Source organism: Canis lupus, chromosome 16 (genome assembly GCF_011100685.1).
Source record: "Canis lupus familiaris isolate Mischka breed German Shepherd chromosome 16, alternate assembly UU_Cfam_GSD_1.0, whole genome shotgun sequence".
Taxonomy (NCBI): Eukaryota; Metazoa; Chordata; class Mammalia; order Carnivora; family Canidae; genus Canis; species Canis lupus.
This window is the reverse complement of record NC_049237.1, coordinates 8,244,259-8,268,160: the sequence shown is the minus strand read 5'-3', so window position 1 is coordinate 8,268,160 and position 23,902 is coordinate 8,244,259. Positions and strand designations below refer to the sequence as shown.

Genomic DNA, 23,902 nt, shown 5'->3' with positions numbered 1-23,902 from the left:
CTGGATCAGCCCTTTCACACCGGAGAGAGTGATGGGAGAGTCCACAGGAATGTGGAGTTCTCTGCCAGAAGGACACTTCAGTCCACATTCTGCCCATGGGGGTAAGGGCAGTAAGTCTATTGTAGGAGGAACAACCTGTGGTGAGGTTTGGGTGCAGGACTTAACTGTGTGCTCTCAGGATGACGGTTGGGGTGGGGCGGGTGATAGTTGCAGGCAGAGGTGAGTAAGAGGGGCAACTGAGGAGCCCAGGGTTGACCAAAGGTGAGACTGCTTGCTTTTTGGCCCATTGCCGGGGAAGCTGGCACCAGGCCTCTCTGTTGATTGTAACCAAAAAGGAGTCAGAGGTTGACAGCTGTACCCCACCCAAGATCTGGGTGGGTGTGGGTGTGGTCACTGGACAAGCCGGGGAGTGAAGTTAATTGGCCTTCACAGGTGCCAGCAGGCCAATGGCCCCTCTCACCTGTCTTTTGCTTTTCTTACCAACCTTTGCTCAGGCTGGAATCTCCCTTTGCTCTGCCTGTTTCACTCAAGTTGGGTTGTGAAGGCAGCTCATGTCAACTCCCGGTGAAGTCTGAGCACCCCTGCTCTCACCCACCTCGCCCTCCTCTGAGCTGACCCTCACAGCTATCTCTTCTTGGGATTTTTTGGGACCTCGTATGTACTGCCTTGGGTTTGCTTTAAGCCTATGCAAGGTAACTTGAGTAACAGGACCTTTTTAAAAAACTAAGTTAAAAAAAACAAAAACAAAAACTAAATTAATCAGGTTTGATATCTCAGACGAGTGTGGGTGGCTCCTTGCAAGCTTATACCCATTTCATTTGTTTTTTATTTCGCAGAGCATTTTAGGAGCTCTTAGGTAATGCTGAACTCAGGACATACATGCAAAAGTCTTATTGCCCGGGGATCCCTGGGTGGCTCAGTGGTTTGGCACCTGCCTTTGGCTCAGAGCCTGATCCTGAAGTCTCGGGATCGAGTCCCACATCAGGCTCCCTGCATGGAGCCTGCTTCTCCCTCTGCCTGTGTCTCTGCCTCTCTCTCTGTCTCTCTGTGTCTCTCATAAATAAATAAATAAAATCTTAAAAAAAAAAAAAAAAGTCTTATTGCCCAAACTCGGCCCTAAGATGATTCTGTGTCAGTGAAACATAAGGGAGAATTTGCTTATAAGGGAGATCAGTCACCTGAGAAAGTGAGTCACCTAACACAGAGTCCTTGTGAATGTCTGAAGATATTTGGGGAGCTCCTGAACTATGAAGTGTTCTAGGGCTCTAACCAGAGAGGTTAAGGTGGATCCCAGGAATCTGCATTTCAATCCAGTATCCCAGGTGAATCTGATGCAGGAGGTGCCAATCATCCCTGAAAGGCACAGGGTCCTCTGACAGGTGTGGCTGGAAGGCGATGGATATAGCTGAGAAAGCTAGAACCCGTCCAGAGAAAGGGAGCATTGAAAGGTGGGGTGCCCTCATACATGTGGGTGGGAATGAAAACTGGTGCAACCATTGTGGAGCAGTTTGATGGTCCCTCCAAACTGAAATGTACACATTCCTATATGACCCAGCAATGCCACTCCTAGATATATCTACTCAAAGAAACTGAAACAGGTATGAAAATAAAAACATGTGGACACGTTTGCAGCAGTACTGTTCACAACAGTAAAAAGGTAGCAATAAACTGAGTGTCCATTGATGGAAGAATGAATGAACAAAATGTGGTCTATCCATACCCTGTATATCATTCAGCCATAAACAGAAATGAAGTACTGCTTTGTCCTACAGTGTGGATGTACCTCGAGAACATTATACTAAGTGAAAGCAACCAGACATGAAAGGTCACATACTGTGATCCCACTTATGTACAATACCAGAATAGCTAAATCCCTAGAGATGGCAAGAAGCCTGGTGGCTGCCAGGGGCTGGGGGGAGGAGGGGTTTGGGAGTAACTGCTTGATGGGGACAGGGTTTCCTTCTGGGGTGATGAAGATGTTTACTGGTTGTTGCTGACATTGCGAGTGTACTAAATGCCACTGAGCTGTTCACTTAAAATGATTGATTGTGGGATACCTGGGTGGCTCAGCGGTTGAGCATCCACCTTTGGCTCAGGGCATGATCCAGGGATCTGAGATCGAGTCCTGAATCGGGCTCCTTGCAGGGAGCCTTGCTTCTCCTGCTGCCTATGTCTTGGCCTCTCTGTGTCTCTCATGAAGAAATAAGTAGCATCTTTAAAAAAAAAATTGATTGTATGTTCTGTGAATTTCACCCTGATATTAGAAAAAGGGGAGGAAAGAGACTGGGCAGGTAAGAAGTTAAGTCCCCAGGATCAGGAGGCAGCAGGATTCTCCAGCATGGCATGGGGGGGGGAGGGGGGCGCAGGTCATGTGATTCTCTGGAACTGAAACCCAATAATGGAGTGCTTCTAAACACATACACATTCTTATGGAAGATGTGTGCTTCTTATTGGCATTAGACGACTGCATTTTTGGACAGATGCTCTGTGTGTGGTGAGACACGAAGGCTGGGGGCAGGGATCTGGTCTAGCCCACTGGGCCTTACAGCCGCACTTTGTTTCTGAACCCAAACCCTGCTATCCATCCAGAATCTGTCCTAAACTGTGAGCTGGGATTACAACTCTGTTTCTCTTGCTTTTGACACTCCCTAGCCTAACTACCACTTTGCAAGTTGTTCACAACTTTTCAGTTGATTTAGTTTAAATGTAAGCAGAGCAGGATGGGAGGAATACTGGAATACTGTAAAGATGGGTAGGTGGGCTCTCCAGGGTCCGATAACAGTCTCTTCTTGACCTGAGTGCTGCTTACACGGGTATGATCATTTGCAAAAGTCTGTTACGTTGTATACTCATGATCTGGGCACTTTTCTGTATGTCTATTTCACTTTAGGCAAAAAATGTAGATAAGGCAATGTACTAAGATGCTTAAACAAAGTTGCTTTTCTATTTTTTAATTTATATTTTATTTACTTATTTTTTAAACATTTTATTTATTTATTTATTTATGAGAGACACACAGAGAGAGGCAGAGACATAGGCAGAGGAGGAGCAGGCTCCATGCAGGGAGCCCGATGCAAGACTCGATCCCAGATCCCTGGATCATGCCCCGAGTCAAAGGCAGATGCTCAACCCCTGAGCCACCCAGGCATCCCCAAAGTTGCTTTTCTCAATGCTCTTTATGGTATTAAAAACTGGAAATAGGGTGCCTCGGTGGCTCAGTGGTTGAGCATCTGCCTTTGGCCCAGGACGTGATCCTGGAGTCCTGGGATCAAGTTCCGCATCAGGCTCCTTGCAGGGAGCCTGCTTCTCCCTCTGCTTATGCCTCTGCCTCTCTCTGTGTCTCTTGTGAATAAATAAATAAAATCTTTAAAAACAAAACAAAACAAACCTGGAAACAGCCTGCATACATAAGAGTAGAGGATTGGTAAAAATAACTTCTAATACGTCTATAAAATAGAGTGTTACAGAGTCATTAGAAATGTTGACAAAATTGTATTTATTTACTTGGAGGTGTTAAGTAAACAATATGAAATAAGTTAGAAAAGAAGGTATATTCCAAAATATTAAAAGTGATCATCTCTGGACAGAATACTGGTATCATAAAATTAACTAATCTGAGGAGCTTGTCAGGTACGAATTCCTGAGCCTCTAACACTCAGATTCCCCCACCCCAGTCTCACCACACATACCTACCCAGGCTAACTGTGGTGCACAGCCTGGTTCCAACCATTTTGGGGGCCTTGGACCCCTTTGAGACTCTGATATAAACTACGGATCCTCTCTCCTCAGAAACAAATGGATGCACCAAGTCTTAGCTGTAACTTGCAAGGGGGAGAGGGTCATCCGGGACCCCAGGTAAGACCCTCTACTGTAGAGAGATCAACTGTGCCATCATTTTCCTCCTGTTCTTTTTTCCTCCCCACTTAGAAGACCCCTTGCTCCCAACTCCCTAAAGGAGAGAATCTCTGCCAAGTGGCACAGGCCCTTGGGCCATTGCCCAGGTCAGAGCACATCCCTTTTGTGGGGACCTTTTTGTGGGGACAGCAGGTGTCATCCAGAGGGGATCCGCTGGTGCGATGTGCAAGCAGCAGGGTTGGCCGCAGTGCTGCCCACCTTCTCTTCCTGCATCTTTGCTGCGACCCTTGCAGGACCGGACTTGGGGTGCAGCCTTTTCCCCTACCTCATTGCTTCTGGTCCCAGGGAGGCAAGCCACCTAGCTGGCACAGTCTGATGAAGGCAACCCCCTGGTAAACATCAACACCGCAAGCCTCTCCATTCATTCTGCACATGTACCATTTCATTTATGCTAGTCTGGGTCCCTACAATGAGATGGGGAACTGTCCATACAATATTAATGGGAATAGGGTCAAGGCTGCGGCTTACATATTTTAAGGACCCCAAGCATATTTTATTAACAGATCTTATGAGGAGATCTCTTTTTTGTGTGTTCCTCCTAAAAGTCACAGACTGCTCCGGCAATGGGTGGATCTATGGCTTCCAAGAGAAAAAAGGCCACCGGGAAGTGTCAGGTCCATCCGGGATAAGAGTGGGTAGCACGAAAAATGGCCTCGGCCACCAGGTGGCATCACTGGCTGGGCCTCGAAGTGGAGCTCTTCCCAGGAAGCCCAAGGCCTCTCGTGTTCCCCTTCTTCCTTCAGACCGATGTAAGGGCACTGCACACACAGGCCAATGCTTTCCCTCGGAGGACTTGCGCCCTGATACCCATGAGCACAAGTGCTGCAGGACCGCCACAGTCCTCCTCCCCTAAACACCTGCGTTTGTCCCCAGCTCTACCCGCAGGAGTGCCTTGTTTCTGGGTCCTTGGTCACTGCTCCCACCCTCCTCCTCTCCTCTTGGCTTCAGAGCCCAGCTGCCAGGCAGGATGAACCAGGGCACAATGGTATAGGGCAGGAGACAGTTTTCTTAGCCCTGGCATAATAAAAAGAAAACCCAAACACTTTTCTTTCTTTTAATACCTAAGATTAAAAATATTTAAAAAAATCCCAAACCCGACAACCCAAACAATCCATTTGAATGTTGGTGACCTGCCTGGTTTCGGGTTCTCTTTCCAGTGCTGTTCTGAAGAAGCTGCCCCCGCTGGGCAGCTCTTGGGCCCTCAGTCCTGGGGAGGCCTGGTGACAGTCAGAAGCCATCCTAGTCTGTAGCCCCACTGGCGACAACCAGGATCCAGCATTTCAGAAAGGCCACTAGGACTGTTTTTTTAAAAATATGGTTGCAACTTGGAGGAAGCTTTTCCTTTAGGCTGAGCTGAAGGTTATTTCTTGTGGAGAAACTTCATCTTATTGCCTAAAAAAAAAGAGAGAAAGAGAACATTTCACTAGGCAGACAAAAGTTAAACCCTACCCTTTCCAGGACGTATGTGGGGAGAATGACTGTGGCCTCTCATGCCACCTCTGGAGCCTTGCCTCATGTACCTCCCCAGCACAAAGGGATCTTCCTCAGATGTGAGGAGGTTTGTTCATTTTTTTCAAATTTATTTATTCATGAGAAACATACAGAGAGAGATGCACAGACATAGAGACAGAAACAAGATTCCTCGCATGGAGCCTGATGCAGGACTCAATCCCAGGACCCCAGGATCACAACCTGAGCCAAAGACAGATGCTCAACCACTGAGCCACCCAGGTGTCCCATGTGGGGAGGTTTGAAAGGAAGAACGTCAGAGCTGTAGAGGAGCATTTGCTCCAGGAAGGTGACACAGGAAGCAATGAATGTAACGTGTCCTTGAGGAGCCACATGAGGAGAAACCCCCAGCAGCACGGGAAGGTAGGAAGGCCTTCTCCAGGAAACCATCTGTCCCATGCAAGGCACGAATACGGCCCACTGACAGCTCCTCCTGTGTTCCTTATCATCCTCAATTAAACCAAAGTCCTTAGTAATTCCTTTGATTTTTTTTAATTTTATTTTTTATAGTAATCTCTACACCTAATGTGGGGCTTGAACTCACAATCCCTGAGATCAAGGTTGCACATTCCACTGACTGAGCCAAAGCCCTTATAATTCTTACATTCCCACTTTTAAGGCTATTTGGAGGCTGGTCCAGGTCTTCCCTGCCAGATACCCCCTTTGGTTCCCCTCAGGCTTAAGCTCAAGTCCCCAGCAGATTTAAGAGTGTGGGAGAGAAGAGTGAAGGAAGATAGCGGGAGGGCCCAGGGGCCAGTGAAGCAGGGAGGGGTCCTCTGTGTCCCTTGTCTACCCTTTGGGGCCGGAGTAGACAGGATGTTAAAATGGCGATGCCACAGTCACAGCCAGCTCTGCATTACTGAGCACCCGCCCAGGTGGAGGGAAGCCACCGGGACTCTGTGGACCAGAGGCTGGTGACGGGGAACGAGACTGCAGGGTCTTACCAAGTCCCTTCAGGAACTTATTGACACCACTGTGTTCTCCACTGGGGAGTGTTTCCAAGTATTCTTGGGCTCGGACCTCAAACAGACCTGTTGGCAAGAGAAATCCCAGCCATTTTAGTTCCTTCTCTCTCCCTCTCTGCTAAACATATTAATTTCCCTACTGCCATAAAAAAAGAAACCTTGCTTCTGAGACGAGCTGCTCCTATAAACATGCTCCGAATCAGAAGGTTTATGAGGGTTTTTATTGCCCTTATAATTGCCCAGCCTTGTGCAATAACTGTCTTTGGAAGACTGTAAAGCTAGCTCGTACATGAAATCCTATTTTTATTCAACAAACACCTTCCAAGTGTCTATACTGTGCCAGGCACGCAGTTTCACAGATGAACCAGACGGCCCTGGCTTTCAGGACTCCTGTAGTCTCCCTTTTCCTCAGTCTCCCCTAAGAGGAACACTGGCCAGGTGGTTGAGCTTCCTGGGAATCCGTCTGCTATCTGTCAGCTCAGGAAGGCCAGACAGGCACCTCAGAGGTGCCTTCAGCTGCTACCAGGGTGTGAGCCTCAGCTACTGTCTTCCTTTCTCCCTCATCTTCCCTGACAGGGGATGCCTTCCATGCTACTTTTAAGCTTTTGTATCTCAACCTTTCCATCAGATAGTGATCTGGAAGCAGATGTTCTCGTAAGCAGAGCAGAGCTTCGATTTCAAGGAATCCTGCCGTCAGCTGTGTGAGCCAGGCTCTAATCAATTTCCGTTTGTCTCTTCAGATACCACTCCTCAGAATAGCTGGAGTGTGGCCAGCCTCTGCTTTTACTTTGCAAAGAGCTCCAGGAATGTAAGGCTTCGGTTCCTTCCCCCAGCCTTTGCCATCACAGCACCGGAGGACCCACACCAAGGCCTGGGGCCAGAGGCTCTCCTGAGACCCTCTCTGCTCTCCCTGCCCACCGCGCTGGCTTCTCCCCACACTGTGGTAAGCATCTACCCCACCCAGGTCTAATTCCCATCAGTGCTAGACTTTACCAACATTTCTAGCTTTTCGATTCCCAAAAGGACTTAAGATGATGCAAGAAAGAGAGGGGAGTAATTTGATCCTCCTTCACATATTTCCCCTCCTCCAGCCCTGGAAGTGTGATGGAACCCAGCCAAAGGGGACAGGAAAGGTAAGGAGAGAAGAGTGCAGGAGGGGACCGGGCAGGTTCCCTGGTGAGATGAGCCACAAGCTCCCCAAGTTGGGAGAGTCTCTGCTGTCCTACCTCTGGTGTGGCCAGTCCGGCTGAGTGTGAGGAGGCAGTGACACAGAGTAAGGGGCACAGCCATCCTCTCTCTCCCCGTTCCATTCTAGCCGGCTCCTGCCTAGGGCCACATTCCGGGGAAACCGGGAGGAAAGATGGGAAGAAGGGAGGAAAGGCCTGAGGAGAAGATGAGGGGCCGGCGAGAGATAGGAAAGCATGTTCTCCAGAGTTGTATCAAGTTGGAAAGATGGAACAAAAAAAAAAAAAAAAAAAAAAGAAAGATGGAACAAAAGGAGAACCTGCCACCAGAAGCTGGAATGTGGTTCTGGGAGAGGTTGTGAGAAGGGAAAGAGATGGCCAGAGAAGACAGGCAAGACACTGGGGCAGTGTGACCAGCTCCAAGGGGGCAAGAAGGAACCTTCTCTGAAGGGGGCCGGGCTGCTGCTTCCACCTGCGCCCTGGACCCATGACCTTCCTTCCTGCTCCTCTGCCTCTTGGGGCCTGGTATCTCTAGCTGCCTAGGGCCCCCACATAGAAGGTACCCCCTAACCTTTGGCATCCTGCTGGCGTAGCTCTCGCTCCTGGATGAAGCCCCGAAAGGTCTGGGTCTCCATGAAAACCTCCAGGAAGCGGCGGAGGCTCTTGGAGGAGACAGCTTTGCGGAAGGCCTCTCTCTGCAGGGTCCTCTCCTCGCGCTCGCCCGCTGTCAGGAACAAGGAGTAGTGGCCCACGATCTCCACAAAGAAGCGGACAAAGGCCTCGGACACCACCTCATTCAAGGGACTGGACTCCGGGCCTGAGCAGAGTAAGGACGGGTCAGCACTGGTGAGGGCAGAGGGCAGGGGCAGAGCACAGATAGCCCACAGGCACAAGTAACTACTAAAGCGAGTCATAATCTTCCGTGACAAAGGTTACCCAGAGTAATGAAACCATCTCTTCTCCCCACTTTATTTGAGCATTTTAGGGCCAAAATGGGGGAGGTGGGAAACTCTCACAATTCTTTTTTTTCTAAGATTTTATTTATTTATTCATGAGAGACACGCAGAGAGAGGCAGAGATGTAGGCAGAGGGAGGCTCCCTGCAGGGAGCCTGATGCAGAATTCGATCCCAGGACCCAAGGATCACACCCTGAGCCGAAGGCAGACGCTTAACCAATGAGCCACCCAGGCATCCCTCTTTCTCACAATTAATTGTTAGCATAAGACCCAGACAAAGGGCTCACACACCCAGTTTCTCTCCTTGCACGCCTCTCTGCGACAGTTTTCCTGCTTAACTCCATGCCACGTGGAAGGACTAGTCACCTGCCCATTTGCTGCCCAACTCTAAAGACGGAAGAGTGTTATGCAGTCTGGTAGGCGGCTGACCACTTACCACGCTTGCAGTCCAGGGGTCCTTCATCCTGGTCACTAGCCAGGTCATTCCTCTGCTCCAGAATGTGTTCCAGGGCTACCTGAAGCTTCCTGGGGAGAATGGAATCCTCATCATCCATCTGTAAAGCAGAAAAAAGCAGGTGGGCCAGTGCCCCAGTGCTTCTGGGGATGAGAGTGGCATCCTGGCCAGCAGGTCACACTGGATATGCTGCAGGGCAATCCTGGCAGTTTCTGTTTTAGTGGAAGAAACATGATTTAGAGATAGAGATCTGAGGTTTGAGTCTTGATCCCACATTTTATTTTTTATTTTTCCACATTTTATTTTTTAAAGATTTTATTTATTTATTCATGACAGACAGAGAGAGAGAGGCAGACTCCTTGTTGGGAGCCTGATGCGGGACTCAATCCTGGAACTCCAGAATCACGACCTGACCTGAGCTAAAGGCAGATGCTCAACCACTGAGTCACCCAGGCACCTCCATGATCCCACATTTTAAAAAGGTTTTATTTATTTAAGTAATCTCTACATCCTACGTGAGGCTCACACTCACAACCCTGAGACTGAGTCGCGTGCTCTTTCCACTGAGCCAGCGAGGCGTCCCTCTTGATTTCATTTTTTTACAAGCAATGTGAGCCTCAGTTTCCTCACCTGTAAAATCAGGTACTAATCAATATTTACTTCATTGTAAGGATTAAATGTTATATAGAAGACAGTGATGAAAGAATTTGAAAAATATATAAATAAATGGAAAGATATTCTGTGTTCACGAATTGGAAAAATCAGGGCAGCCCGGGTGGCTCAGCGGTTTAGCGCCGCCTTCAGTCCAAGGTGTGGTCCCGGAGACTTGGAATTGAGCCACATCAGGCTCCCTGCATGGAATGGAGCCTGCTTCTCTCTCTCTCTGCCTGTGTCTGTGCCTCTCTCTCCCGGTCTCTCATGAATAAATAAATAATATCTTAAAAAAAAAAAAAAAGAATTGGAAAAATCAACAGCTATCTATCTATAGATTCAGTGCAATCCCTACCAAAATTGCAATGGCTTTTTTTTTTTTTTTTAAAGATTTTTATTTGGGACTCTTGGGTGGCCCAGCAGTTAAGCACCTGCCTTTGGCCCAGGGTGTGATCCTGGAGTCCCGGGGATTGAGCCCCACATTGGACTCCCCGCAGGGAGCCTGCTTCTCCCTCTGCCTGCGTCTCTGCTTCTCTCTCTCACGAATAAATAAATCTTAAAAAACAAACAAACAAACAAGAAACAGTATGGGACTGACATGAAAACAGACACATAGATCAACGAAACAGTCAAGAGCCCAGAAATCAACCCATGCATACACGGTCAACTAATATTTGACAAGGGGGCTAAGAATTTAGTGGGGGTAATGATGGCCTTTTCAACAAATGGCCCCAGGAAATTCATGCAGAGGCATGAAATTGGATCCCTATCTCATACCATTCACAAACTTACACGTGAAACAGATTAAAGAGTTAAAGATAAGACCTGAGGGGGCCTGGGTGGCTCAGTCTTAAATGGCTGCCTTCAGTTCAGGTCATGATTTCATGGTCCTGGGATGGAGCCTGGAGTCAGGCTCCGTGCTCAGTAGGGAGTCTGCTTCTGCCTCTGCTCTCCAAAACCCCCTCATGTGCGCTCTTGCTCTCTCATTCTCTCTCTTTTTTTAAGATTTGTATTTTCCCATTCATGACAGGCAGAGAGAGAGAGAGAGAGAGAGAGAGAGGCAGAGACACAGGCAGACGAAGAAGCAGGTTCCACGCAAGGAGCCCAATGTGGGACACGATTCCGGATCCTGGGATCACGCCCCAAGCTGAAGGCAGATGCTCAACCCCTGAACCACCCAGGCATCTCTCTCTCTCAAATATTAAAAAAAAAAAATAAATAAAGATAAGACCTGAAACTGTAAAACTACTAGAAATAAACAGGGAAAAAACTCCTTGACATTGGTCTTGGCAATGCTTTTTGGATATGACACCAAAAGTTACAAGTAACAAAAGCAAAAACAAACAAGGACTACATCATGCTAAAAAGCTTCTGCACAGGATACAAAATCAGTGCACACAAATCAGTGGCATTTCTATACACTAACAATGAGACTAAAGAAAGAGAAATTAAGGAATCAATCCCATTTACAATTGCACCCAAAAGCATAAGATACTAGGAATAAACCTAACCAAAGAGGTAAAGGATCTATACCCTAAAAACTACAGAACACTTCTGAAAGAAATTGAGGAAGACACAAAGAGATGGAAAAAAATTCCATGCTCATGGACTGGAAGAATTAATATTGTGAAAATGTCAATGCTACCCAGGGCAATTTGCACATACAATGCAATCCCTATCAAAATACCATGGACTCTGGCAGCCTGGGTGGCGCGCAGCAGTTTAGCGCCGCCTGCAGCCCAGGGCGTGAACCTGGAGATCCGGGATCGAGTCCCACATCGGGCTCCCTGCATGGAGCCTGCTTCTCCCTCTGCCTCTCTCTCTCCTGCTCTGTATCTCTCATGATTAAATAAAATAAAATCTTAAAAAAAAATACCATGGACTTTCTTCAGAGAGTTGGAACAAATCATCTTAAGATTTGTGTGGAATCAGGGGTCCCTGGGTGGTGCAGCGGTTTGGCGCCTGCCTTTGGCCCAGGGCATGATCCTGGAGACCTGGGATCGAATCCCACGTCGGGCTCCCTGCATGGAGCTTGCTTCTCCCTCTGCCTGTGTCTCTGTCTCTCTCTCTCTCTTTCTCTCTCTGTGTGACTATCATGAATAAATAAATAAAATCTTAAAAAAAAAAAAAAGATTTGTGTGGAATCAGAAAAGACCTAGAATAGCCAGGGGAATACTGAAAAAGAAAACCAGAGCCGGGGGCATCACAATGCCAGATTTCAAGTTGTACTACAAAGCTGTGGTCATCAAGACAGTGTGGTACTGGCACAAAAACAGACACATAGATCAATGGAACAGAATAGAGAACCCAGAAATGGACCCTCAATTCTATGATCAACTAATACCCGGCAAAGCAGGAAAGACTATCCACTGGAAAAAGGACAGTCTCTTCAATAAATGGTGCTGGGAAAATTGGACAGTCACATGCAGAAGAACGAAACTAGACCATTCTCTTACACCAGACACAAAGATAAACTCAAAACGTATGAAAGACCTCAATGTGAGACAAGAATCCATTAAAATCCTAGAGGAGAACACAGGCAACACCCTTTTTGAATTTGGCCATAGCAACTTCTTGCAAGATACATCTATGAAGGCAACGGAAACAAAAGCAAAAATGAACTATTGGGACTTCATCAAGATAAAAGGCTCCTGGGGATCCCTGGGTGGCTCAGCGGTTTAGTGCTTGCCTTCGGCCTGGGGCATGATCCTGGAGTCCTGGGATCCAGTCCCACATCAGGCTCCCTGCATGGAGCCTGCTTCTCCCTCTGCCTGTGTCTCTGCCTCTCTCTTTCTCTCTCTCTCTCATGAATAAATAAATAAAATCTTAAAAAAAAAAAAAAAGATAAAAAGCTCCTGCACAGCAAAAGAAACAGTCAACAAAACTAAAAGACAACCTCCAGAATGGGAGAAGATATTTGCAAATGACATATCAGATAAAGGGCTAGTATCCAAGATCTATAAAGAACTTATTAAACTCAACAGTAAAGAAACAATCCAATCGTGAAATGGGCAAAAGACATGAGCAGAAATCTCACAGAGGAAGACATACACATGGCCAACAAGCACATGATGAAATGCTCCGCATCACTGGCCATCAGGGAAACACAACGCAAAACCACAATGAGATACCACCTCACACCAGTGAGAATGGGGAAAATTAACAAGGCAGGAAACCACAAATGTTGGAGAGGATGTGGAGAAAGGGCAACCCTCTTGCACTGTTGGTGGGAATGCGAACTGGTGCAGCCACTCTGGAAAACTGTGTGGAGGTTCCTCAAAGAGTTAAAAATAGACCTGCCCTACGACCCAGCAATTGCACTGCTGGGGATTTACCCCAAAGATACAGATGCAGCAGTGAAACGGCAGGACACCCGCACCCCAATGTTTATAGCAGCAATGTCCACAATAGCCAAACTGTGGAAGGAGCCCCGGTGTCCATCAAAGGATGAATGGATGAAGAAGATGTGGTCTCTGTATACTATGGAATATTACTCAGCCATCAGAAAGGACGAATACCCACCATTTGCTTCAACGTGGATGTAACTGGAGGGTATTATGCTGAGTGAAATAAGTCAGTTGGAGAAAGACAAACATTACATGGTCTCATTCATTTGAGGAATATAAAAAATAGTGAAAGAGATTAAAGGGGAAAGGAGAGGGGGATCCCTGGGTGGCTCAGCGGTTTAGTGCCCGCCTTCGGCCCAGGGTGTGATCCTGGAGACCTGGCATTGAGTCCTGCATTGGGCTCCCTGCATGGAGCCTGCTTTTCCCTTTGCCTGTGTGTCTGCCTCTCTCTCTGTCTCTCATGAATAAATAAATAAAATATTTTTTAAAAGGGGTGGGGAGAGAGAAAGGAGTGAAAATATCAGTGAGGGTGAACCTAACTCTGGGAAACGAGCAAGGGGTGGTGGAAAGGGAGGTGGGTGGGGGGTTGGGGTGACTGGGTGATGGGCACTGAGTGGGGCACTTGACAGGATGAGCACTGGGTGATATGCTATATGTTGGCAAATCAAACTCCGATACAAAAAAAAAAGCTTCTGAACAGTGAAAGAAACCATCAGAAATAGATGTACACTTGTGCACTGTTGGGAGGAATGTGAATTAGTGCAGCGGCTATGGAAAACAGTATGGAGGTTCCGCAAAAAATTAAAAATAGAACTGCCATATGATTTAGTAATCCCACTTCTTGGTATATATCTGAAGGAAATGAAATCATCAATTTTTTTAAATTTTTTTATTATTTATTATTTTTTATTTTATTTATTTATTTATTTATTTAAAATATGGAACGCTTCACGAATTTGTGTGTCATCCTTGTGCAGGGGCCATGCTAATCTTCTCTGTATCGTTCCAATTTTAGTATATGTGCTGCCGAAGCGAGCACTTTTTTTATTATTTTTTAAAGTGGCTCAGCGGTTTAGCGCCTGTCTTCGGCTGAGGGCCTGATCCTGGAGACCAGGGATCAAGTATGGCATTGGGCTCCCTGCACAGAGCCTGCTTTTCCCTCTGCCTGTGTCTCTGCCTCTCTCTCTCTCTCATGAATAAATAAAATCTTTAAAAAAAATTATTAAAAGGCAGATGCTCAACCACTGAGCCACCCAGTGCCTCTTTAGTTTTTTTTTTTTTTTTTTTTTTTTTTAGAGAAAGTGCGGGAGGGGAGGGGCAGAGAGAGAGGGAGAGAGAGAATCATAAGCGGGCTCCACACAGAGCTCAATCTCACCACCCTGAGATCATGACCTGAGCTGAAATCAAGAGTCAGACACTTAACTGACTGAGCCACCCAGGCGCCCTGAAATCACTATCTTGAAGACATATCTGCACCCTTATACTCATCACAGCGCTATTTGCAAAGGCTAAGGCATGGAAACAACCTAAGTGTTCATTTGTGGATGAATGAATAAAGAAAATATGATTGTGTGTGTATGTATACACACATGATATATATATATATACATACACATGCACACAATGGAATGCATATACACATATATACACATATAATAGAATTATTAGGCAGTTATAAATAAAAGGAAATCCTTGGGATGCCCGGGTGGCTCAGCGGTTTAGCGTTGCCTTCAGCCCAGGGCGTGATCCCAGAGACCGGGATTGAGTCCCACATCGGGCTCCCTGCAGGGAGCCTGCTTCTCCTTCTGCCTGTGTCTCTGCCTCTCTCTGTGTGTCTCTCATGAATAAATAAACAAAATCTTAAAAAAAAAAACAACCATGAACATGACAGGACTTTCCAGCAGGATGGCAATGCCAAGTTTAAAACCAATTCACCAGAACGCCTGGAAAACCTTTCTGTAATGATTCTTTGCAAGATCTGATAGGATTTAGCCCTCTTTGACAAGTGATAACAAGAAAGTGTATTTTTTTAAAAAAGATTTTAGTTATTTATTCATGAGAGACACAGAGAGAGAGGGGCAGAGACAGAAGTAGACATCCTGTAGGGAGCCTGATGTGGGACTCGATCCAGGGACTCCAGGGTTACACCCAGGGCCAAAGGCAAGGCGCTCAACTGCTGAGCCACCCCGGCATCCCAGAAAATGTATTTTTAAAAAAGATTTTATTTATTTGGAAGAAAGGGGGAGGGAGAGAGAGAGAGAGCAAGCTCAGGAGCATGAGAGCACAAAAGCAGGGGGAAGGGCAGAGGGAGAGGGAGAACTGAGCAGGGAGCTCAATGTGGAGCTCAATCCCAGGACCATGGGATCATGACCTGACCAGAAGGCAGGCGCCCAACTGACTGAACCATCTGATGCCCTGATAATATATGAAAATATTAAAACAATTTAAGATCACTCATTCACTGTCTCCTTTTCAGTCTTCTACCCCAAGACAGCCAACATCCATGTTTTGGTGTTTTCCTCTCAATCTCTTTTATGGATTTTTTTTTAAATTTTTTATTTATTTATGATAGTCACACAGAGAGAGAGAGAGAGAGGCAGAGACACAGGCAGAGAGAGAAGCAGGCTCCATGCACCGGGAGCCCGATGTGGGATTCGATCCCGGGTCTCCAGGATCGCGCCCTGGGCCAAAGGCAGGCGCCAAACCGCTGTGCCACCCAGGGATCCCTCAATCTCTTTTAGAGGCAGGTGCGCACACACACCTGTGCGTGCACACATGTGCACACACACACACACAGTTGACCCTTAAACAACATAGTTTTGAACTGCACAGGTCCAGTTATAGGCAAGTTTTTTTCAATAAATCCAGTACAGTCCTATGAGTTTTTTCTTTCTTATGATTTTCTTTATAGTATTTTCTTTCCTCTAGCTTAACTTACTGTAAGGAGACAGCATATAGTACATATAATATACAAAATATGTGCTGTTATCAATAAAGCTTTTGGCCAAGAGTAGGCTATCGGTAATTAAGTTGTTGGTAAATCACGGGATCCCTGGGTGGCGCAGCGGTTTGGCGCCTGCCTTTGGCCCGGGGCGCGATCCTGGAGACCCGGGATCGAATCCCACATCGGGCTCCCGGTGCACGGAGCCTGCTTCTCCCTCTGCCTGTGTCTCTGCCTCATTCTCTCTCTCTCTCTGTGACTATCACAAATAAATAAATAAATAAATAATTAAAAAAAAAAAAAAGTTGTTGGTAAATCAAAAGTTATACAGATTTTTAACTGCAGGGGGGGGGTGGGGCACCTGTGTTAAGGGTCAAACTGTTTTTTTTTCTTTACTTTTAATAAAAAATAAGATCAAGACAATAATGTCTATAATCATGTGTCCTGATTTTTTCCACTTGATATAAACTTTGTTAACAGATATTTTTAAAAAAATTTTTTTTAATTTTTATTTATTTATGATAGTCACACAGAGAGAGAGAGAGAGGCAGAGACATAGGCAGAAGGAGATGCAGGCTCCATGCACCGGGAGCCCGACGTGGGACTCGATCCTGGGTCTCCAGGATCGCACCCTGGGCCAAAGGCAGGCACCAAACCGCTGCGCCACCCAGGGATCCCTGTTAACAGATATTTTTTTTTTTTTTTTTAACAGATATTTTTAAAAAACATTTTGAAAAAGATAAGCATCTATAGATATAACCTTTACAAAGCTTCTAATTGTTAGAAAACAATTTTGTGGCACAATACACAAAGACTAAATCCTTTGCCTAGCCCTTCCTCTTTGGCCCTTGCCTTCAGTCCTGTTCTCAGCCCAGCCCTGGCCAGGGATCACCCAAGCCCACTGGCCTGTTTTGTAATCCCAGGCCCATCAAGGAAGGAGCCTTTCCAGACCTGGAAACCTGTGTCCCAAATAGCAAAGAGGTGAAAAAAGAGCAGCAGGTTGGACCTGGCTTTTCTTTTTTTTTTATAGATTTTATTTATTTATTCATAAGAGACACACAGAGAGACAGAGAGGGGCAGAGACACAGGCAGAGGGAGAAGCAGGTTCCATGCAAGGAGCCGGATGTGGGACTCAATCCTGGGTCTCCAGGATCACACCCCGGGCTGCAGGCGGCGCTAAACCGCTGCGTCACGAGGGCTGCCCCCCCCCCTTTTTTTTAAGATTTTATTTATTTATTCATGAGAGACATAGAGGCAGAGACAGGCAAACGGAAAAGCAGGCTCCATGCAGGGAGGCCGATGTGGGACTCGATCCCGGGACTTCAGGACTACACCCTGGGCCGAAGGCAGGGGCCAAACCATTGAGCCACCCAGGGATCCCCGAAGCTGGCCTTTTTACTCACCTGTCTGAGGAAGCGATTATTGACGAGGTCGACCACAAGGACCTGCAAGATGAGGAAAAGGGCTGATTACTGTCACCAGGGCTTCCAGGGTATAGTGATAGACTCTTAGCCTTCTTCCTTCTTGGCATCCAGACAGGCAGCTGGGGTGGAAGGTGGAGTGGCCCATTTGTGGTTTCCTGACGTTGCCACTGTAGCCACAAATGATGAAGAGGGGAGGTAGGGGGTGGAGAAGAGCTTTCCAGAATTGCATGCTTTCAACACTGAAACCACAGGCTGGGCCATGTGTCTACCACAGACTGGACTCCTTGCCCCGTTCCCAGTCTGGCTAAGGCAGAGGCTCTGGGATGGATTTTTAGTGTGTGGGTTTTTAGAGGTGGGCGAAAGATGCTATAGGGCCCATTATTCCATTCCATTCAACTCTGTACTTCCCACTCCTAAGGGTCTCTCTCCTCCCAGCTACCCACTTGGCCTTGTCATTTCTCTTAGTGGGAGAGGAGGAGAGGAACCCAGAGGAGTGGATCCAACTAGAGAGTACAATCAAGCTGCAGGGGCTTAGAGAGGCAAGTCAGGGCTTCTTTCAGGTCTCAACATGGGCCACTGGCTATGATGGAGGAAGAGCACAGGCCTGCACAGCCACCATGTTTTCACCAACAGCTGGAAACACAGACTGTAATACATCCCAGATGATGTACATATCCAGGAGCTGAGGCAGCTCTCTCCTTTCTTCTCAAACACACACGTGGGGTTAAACTGAGCCATTGCAGGAATCACAGGGTACCCAAACTCCTTGCCGTTCAGAAACACATGCTCAAAGACCTGTATGTGCTGGTGAATACTTTAGGCCTACCTAGGCAATTAGAGGAGCCACATCTGGGGGCTTGGGATGAATTTCAGGGACAGGCGTTCCCCTGGGGATTCAGAAGTTAGTGGTATCATTTAGGCCCCTATGGTTCCCTTGCTGACTGCTGGGAGACATCAGTACATGGGATAGAGATTATTTAGAGGAAGGGACTGGGGCTAAAGACCCACAGAAATGCCAGGTAGGACTTTCCTCATGTGGGTGTAACCTGAAAACCCAGAAGGGGATCATTAAAAACATTTTAGTGACTGTCTTTTTTCACATCAGTGTTTGTAGGGGCGCCATCTTCATCAGCTTTGTTATTAGTCCAAATATAAATTCCAGCAATTGTTAGCTCCTGTGTGCTTTCTTCCTCAGTGTTGGAAAGAGGTGGGAGGGCAGGATAGGGTGGATGGCTACTTACAGATCAAGTGTTTTAACATCTGGCTAAGTTGTGGATTGTTGCCTTTCTCCATGGGTGTTCAGGCCAGTGGGTTCATTTAGAGAAAACTGAATTTGCAGTCACCAAGGATCTACTGAAGCAGGCTTGGGGGTTGTATCCTCTGACGTGGCATGCTTGCGGTGCCTTAGCCAGCACCTCCCCTCTACCCTCTGGTCCCCACCAGAAGGGAATAGGGATGTCCCCAGAGCTCACCTCTTCCAGTGGAAGCTCCCTGAGCAGCGGCAGTGAGCTGGTGAGCAGCCCGATGAGGAAGGGGGTTGGTGAGCAGACGATGTCGATCATGGCAGGTGGCAGCACGGGGATGTAGGTGTGGTGCCAGGTGAAGGGGTAGATGACAGCCACCATGGCGTGGCAGCACTTGGACAGCGTGCTACAGCAGAAGGTAGAGAAGGGGAGATGGGGCAGATTCAGGGAAAGCTCTGGACAGGGCCTGCTCAGCCTCACAGGGTGGGCAGCCTCCGTGGAGGAGGCTGGAGAGAAATGTGGGCACTCCATCCCATAGGCATGTTTGTCAGAAAAGGTGTCATACACGTATTAGGTACATTATGTAACACAGTCCTAACACAGATTATCCAGGCACATGGAGCCTATGTGAGGCTTTAAGACACAGCTAGAAGGATGAATTTCATGCCTCAGCTAATTTTTGCTAGTGTTCCTTCACACGTGAGCTACATTCTTGTGACATTTTGATCATTCACTTCCACCCCTCTTTCCTAAAACCCTTCTATATCAACTAAAGTCTCTTTTCTCATGGATGCTTATGAATTTCTTATGCTTCTATATTCTAACACTAGCTTTCTCTTTGTTCTCTTCCACACATTTGCTCAGCCAAGCATGAACACCTAGGTGCAATCAAAAGAAATGGGGCAACTCTGGTATTTATATGGCAGCAGTCAGCTCCAAGGCTCTGTTGTGTAAAAGTGAAACTCATGTACAGTTACCCCTTACCCAGCATTCAAAACTTAAAAAAATAACAACACTGGGAGTCTCCCTTAAAGAAGAACAATCATGGAACAGCCTTTATTGGCAAGCCCCGAGCTCCTGTGATCCCTATCCCCCGTGCTCTGCGCGGATCCTGGGTTCATGCATAGATGACTAGCTGGATTACCCGGGACTATCAGCTGGAATGTCAGCCCCACCGTGCCACACACAGGGATGCCCAGCAGCCTCTCCAGGTGAGCAAGAGCTGACTTTCTCTTCTTCCCTGCATTTTCTTGTCACTGGTGAGCCTGCTGAGGGCAGACCCTCTCTGCTCCCATTCTAATATGCTGTTTCTAAAATGCCATGGGATTTAAAACTTCAGAAGCTTGTTAGAAATATCTGTAAGAATAAAATATAGGCAAGGGCCTCCTCTGGGTTCTCCTCTGATTATATTGCATCTTCCGCAGGGCACAGGCCCTGTAACCAGCATTTTGTTTGAGTGTTTGCACCAGTTCTCAGCTCTGCTCTGTTAGGCATAACTGCAAGGGAGCAGAGCCGGATAGATGAATGCTTCCTTACTGGATTCCACTGACGTCAAGCACCTATACAGGCAGGCATACTTTGGAATTCTGTGCCAGAGTGCTGCAATCAAGCAAGTATCTCTATAAAGGCAGTCAAATGACTTTCTTTGTTTCCCAATGCATTTTTCCTAAGGCATCCATTTATCTTTTTTTTTTTTTTTAAAGATTTCATTTTATTATTTATTCATGAGAGAGAGAGAGAGAGGCAGAGACACAGGCAGAGGGAGAAGCAGGCTCCATGCAGGGAGCCCGACCCGGCCTCCATCCCCAGTCTCCAAGATCACACCCTGGGCTGAAGGCGGCGCTAAACCGCTGAGCCACCCGGCTGCCCGGCATCCCTTTCTCTTAGATATTCTGGAATGTAAATACTGTTAGTGACTTGCTCACCCTTTGTGTTTAATTTCCTTGATCACTGGGACACCTGGGTGGCTCAGCGGTTGAACCTTTCTGCCTTTGGCTCAGGGTGTGATCCTGGGGCACAGGGTTGAATCCCACATCGGGCTCCATGCATGGAGCCTGCTTCTCCCTCTGCCTGTCTCTCTGCCTCTCTGTGTGTCTCTCATGAATAAAATCTTACAAAAATGTTTTTTCTTGATCACTGAATGTGTGGAATTTACCTTGTTCTAAAACTTTTAAATTTTAGGACTAATCTGTCACTGTGTGAGCAGTATACAAAGTTGATCTGCTCGCTCGCATACTACAGTTGTGAGGACACAGCTGAGGAAACTAGGATGTTAAAATAAAAAGGGGATAGTTGGGCTAAAACAGGTCTTCTCAGACTACACCCTGCAGCCCATTACTGAGTCCTGAAATAATTTTAGTGGGCTGTAATCAGCATTAGAAATACCAAAAAAATAGATGAGAAGAGAGTATGCTGCATTTTGTTCCAGGTGTAAGTGACTACCTGTGTGCTTGCATGTGGTGTTTGCATTAAGTCTGAACGTGAGAGGCATTTCTCATGACACGGCCTGCAGTTAAAAGGGTCTGACGTCAATGATTTGGACCATAGAACAGGAGGCTGGAGGCAGGTGGACAGTGATAGTTCAGTTGGAATTCTGGTATGTGGGATGCCTGAGTGGCTCAGTGGTTGAGTGTGTCTGACTTTGGCTCAGGGCATGGTCCCAGAGTCTCAGGATCAAGTCCCAGGACAGAGTCCCATGTCAGGCTCCCTGTATGGAGCCTGCTTTTCCCTCTGCCTATGTCTCTGCTTCTCTGTGTGTCTCTCATGAATAAATAAATAAAATCTTTAAAAAAAAAAAGGAATTCTGGTATGTTCCATGTTTTACGAGGATGTTGGCTTTCATCCCCAAGTGACCAGGGGGACTTTAAGGACTGGAAGAAAGAATTCCCTGAATGGAGCCTCATGGATTAAAACCCATCTCTTCTGATAGCACATTTGCTATAAGCTCTTAAATGTGACGTGGAAGAAGTGTGGCTCCTGCGTGGGCTGCGGCGGTGGGAGCTGTCATGCAGAGCCCATGTCAGCAGTCTCTGAAGCTTTTCACTTCCACTTGCTCCCTAACAGAGAATTCAAATGCAGTGCTCACACTGAAGCATTTTCAGAGTTGTGGTTTAAGCACTTTTGACCCCAGGGAAATTATAGGATCACAGAATTTTAGACACAGAGCCACCTTACAGATGGAGTTCATCTTATTTTGAATCTTTTTTTTTTTTTTTTTTTCTTGGAAGCTTTACACCTACTATGGGGCTTGGACTCACAATGCTGAGATCAAGAGTCCCATGCTCTACTGACTAAACTGGCCAGGCACCACCCTTCTTACAAATTTTAATAGCTAAAAAGACCGGGAGGAAGCTGACCTCTGCAATGGGGTGGGGAGAGCCACGAGGAGAGGAATGGAGGCATGAAGAGGCATAGTGTGAAGCCTTTGTGGTTTCCTCAATCACTGAGATAGAAAAATAAATGTGTTTAACTTTTTTTTTCCAACTCAAAGAAAATGCCTTCTGCCCTCTTGCTTTCTTGCAGCCTCATCCCTGGAATGAGAAAGTGTAATCAGTTGCTGGCTTCTCTCTGTGGCCAGAGCACCCTGTGGCTCCTAGGGGAGGCCTAGGCAGTCCAGCAGCTCTGGGAGACTCCCCGCTATCCCTGTTCAGCTGCAGAGTGGGAACCGGCTGGATGAGGAAGGCAGTTGGAACAGGTCAGGAAGAATGATAAGCAATGCCAGCACTAGCCAGATACACACAGTGGATGAATAAATGTTCCAGAAAGATTGAATTCTTTTATGCCACTGGAATGCACTGAATGAAAGGACAAATGAATTCAATATTGATGGGGACCAAAGATGACAACTTAGCTGGGTACGCTGCTGACCACTAGGTAGGTGCTGCCTCTGCTATGTCTCCTAACAAGTGGTTTTTGTTTGTTGGTTTTTAAATCATCTGATGTGCTGTTGCAGCTGGAGCCAAATGTTTCACACCTGGCTATCATTAGCACCTCACTGGCAGGCACATATGGAGCATAGGGCGCTCATGACAACAGGTGGGCAGTGTTTGAGGAGTGGCTCATTCCTCTCGCTTATTAGCCCACATCAATATGCTGGAAAAAAAAAACCCACCTCTCCCTCTTGAAACACTAGGAGGAAAGGTCGAATTCTGCAAATTGTATAGTGACAACTGTTCCCCCAAAATAAATGGTAGAGGAGAAAAAGATGGGATTATTTTGAGTGTAGTTTGTGTTTTTCTCAGTCTCTCATGCAAGTGCTAATGGAATTTTATTCCCAGGCTCAAAAAGGCTAGAGGAACCTTCCATGAGGGGTGAGGTGTGGGCACTGCTAGGATGGGTGGTCTCTTAGGAATATGAAAGAACAGGCTTTGGTTTGGGCGACACTGTGGATAACTTTTCAAGTGTGCTTGCCACACAGCTTTCCTGAGCATCTGCTGGCTGGAGGAGAGGCAATGTTTTGGAGGAAGTCCTAGGACCAGAGCCCTCGCAGCTGGCTCTCGTTACTGTGGGGGTAGAGGAAAGCAACACCAGCGTACAGCTGTGATCGATTTGTACAGAAGGAGGGGAGGGAGGTGATGCCCATGTGGGAGGCTGGCTGGGCCACAGGGTTTAAAGAAGCGCACAGAGGAGAAGAGTCAGGTCCCAGAATGCTTTGCTATTTGGTGGTGCCCCATAAGGGCTGAAGCACTAGTCTAGAGCCATCAGGATGCACTTGTGTGTACTGAAGTTCTCCTAGGGAAGACACTTTGGTTCTGGCTGCTAGCAAACCTCTGTTGCTATATGTGGGGTTACTATGCTCAGCAACCTTCCAATTTATCTAGGAACCAGTAAGAACTGAACACAGAGCCTTCTCTAAAATGCTACCAGAAAAGTAAACAATGTGTTTGCTAAGTTAGACTCCCCAGGAATTTGAAGAATGATCCCATCAGCATCTGTTGGTATCCCAAGCAAAGTATCTCTGCTAGTGTATCTATTATTCCCAGGAATATGAGCGAAAGGCAAACTTCAGTCTGGTCTGGTACTTGGGGAGACCTAATGGGAGGTGGATGTCACATGCACCAGCTACCATATTTCCATCACTGTACTTTCACACCTGGAAGTAACATGTTGCCAAACTTTAAAAAAACATAGGCTGGGCCTCAAGAAAATGGGCTCTGCTACCCTCTGTATGATCTCAGGTAAAAGCCCTGAACTTCCTCATCTGTAAAATAAGTAGAGTGGCCTAGATAATTTCTAACTTCCTTCCAGCTTTATTTTTTTTAAAGATTTTATTTATTTATTTGAGAGATTGAGCAAGAGAGAGCATAAGCTAG

General features: G+C 46.8%; 1 protein-coding gene and 1 non-coding gene across 6 annotated transcripts in view; both read right to left on the bottom strand.

Annotated features, from left to right (window-relative positions):
* Window positions 1-3,476: 3,476 nt before the first annotated feature.
* The window catches only part of DENND2A (DENN domain containing 2A), a 104,002-nt gene continuing 83,576 nt past the window's right edge, over window positions 3,477-23,902 (bottom strand). For 4 of the 5 annotated variants that reach the window (XM_038559399.1, XM_038559398.1, XM_038559395.1 and 1 more), the window contains exons 15-20: window positions 18,819-18,996; window positions 17,326-17,367; window positions 8,966-9,083; window positions 8,145-8,390; window positions 6,369-6,455; window positions 3,477-5,307 (exon numbers count right to left, since the gene is read on the bottom strand). In XM_038559399.1, coding sequence (XP_038415327.1) covers window positions 5,276-5,307; window positions 6,369-6,455; window positions 8,145-8,390; window positions 8,966-9,083; window positions 17,326-17,367; window positions 18,819-18,996 — 703 coding nt within the window. In that variant the 3' untranslated portion in view covers window positions 3,477-5,275. The remainder of the gene's footprint in view (window positions 5,308-6,368; window positions 6,456-8,144; window positions 8,391-8,965; window positions 9,084-17,325; window positions 17,368-18,818; window positions 18,997-23,902) is intronic. The other variant, XM_038559397.1, reaches the window with a different exon arrangement.
* Window positions 13,914-14,020, bottom strand: LOC119869645. The gene has a single exon (XR_005371739.1). It is a non-coding gene; the product is annotated as a U6 spliceosomal RNA (small nuclear RNA).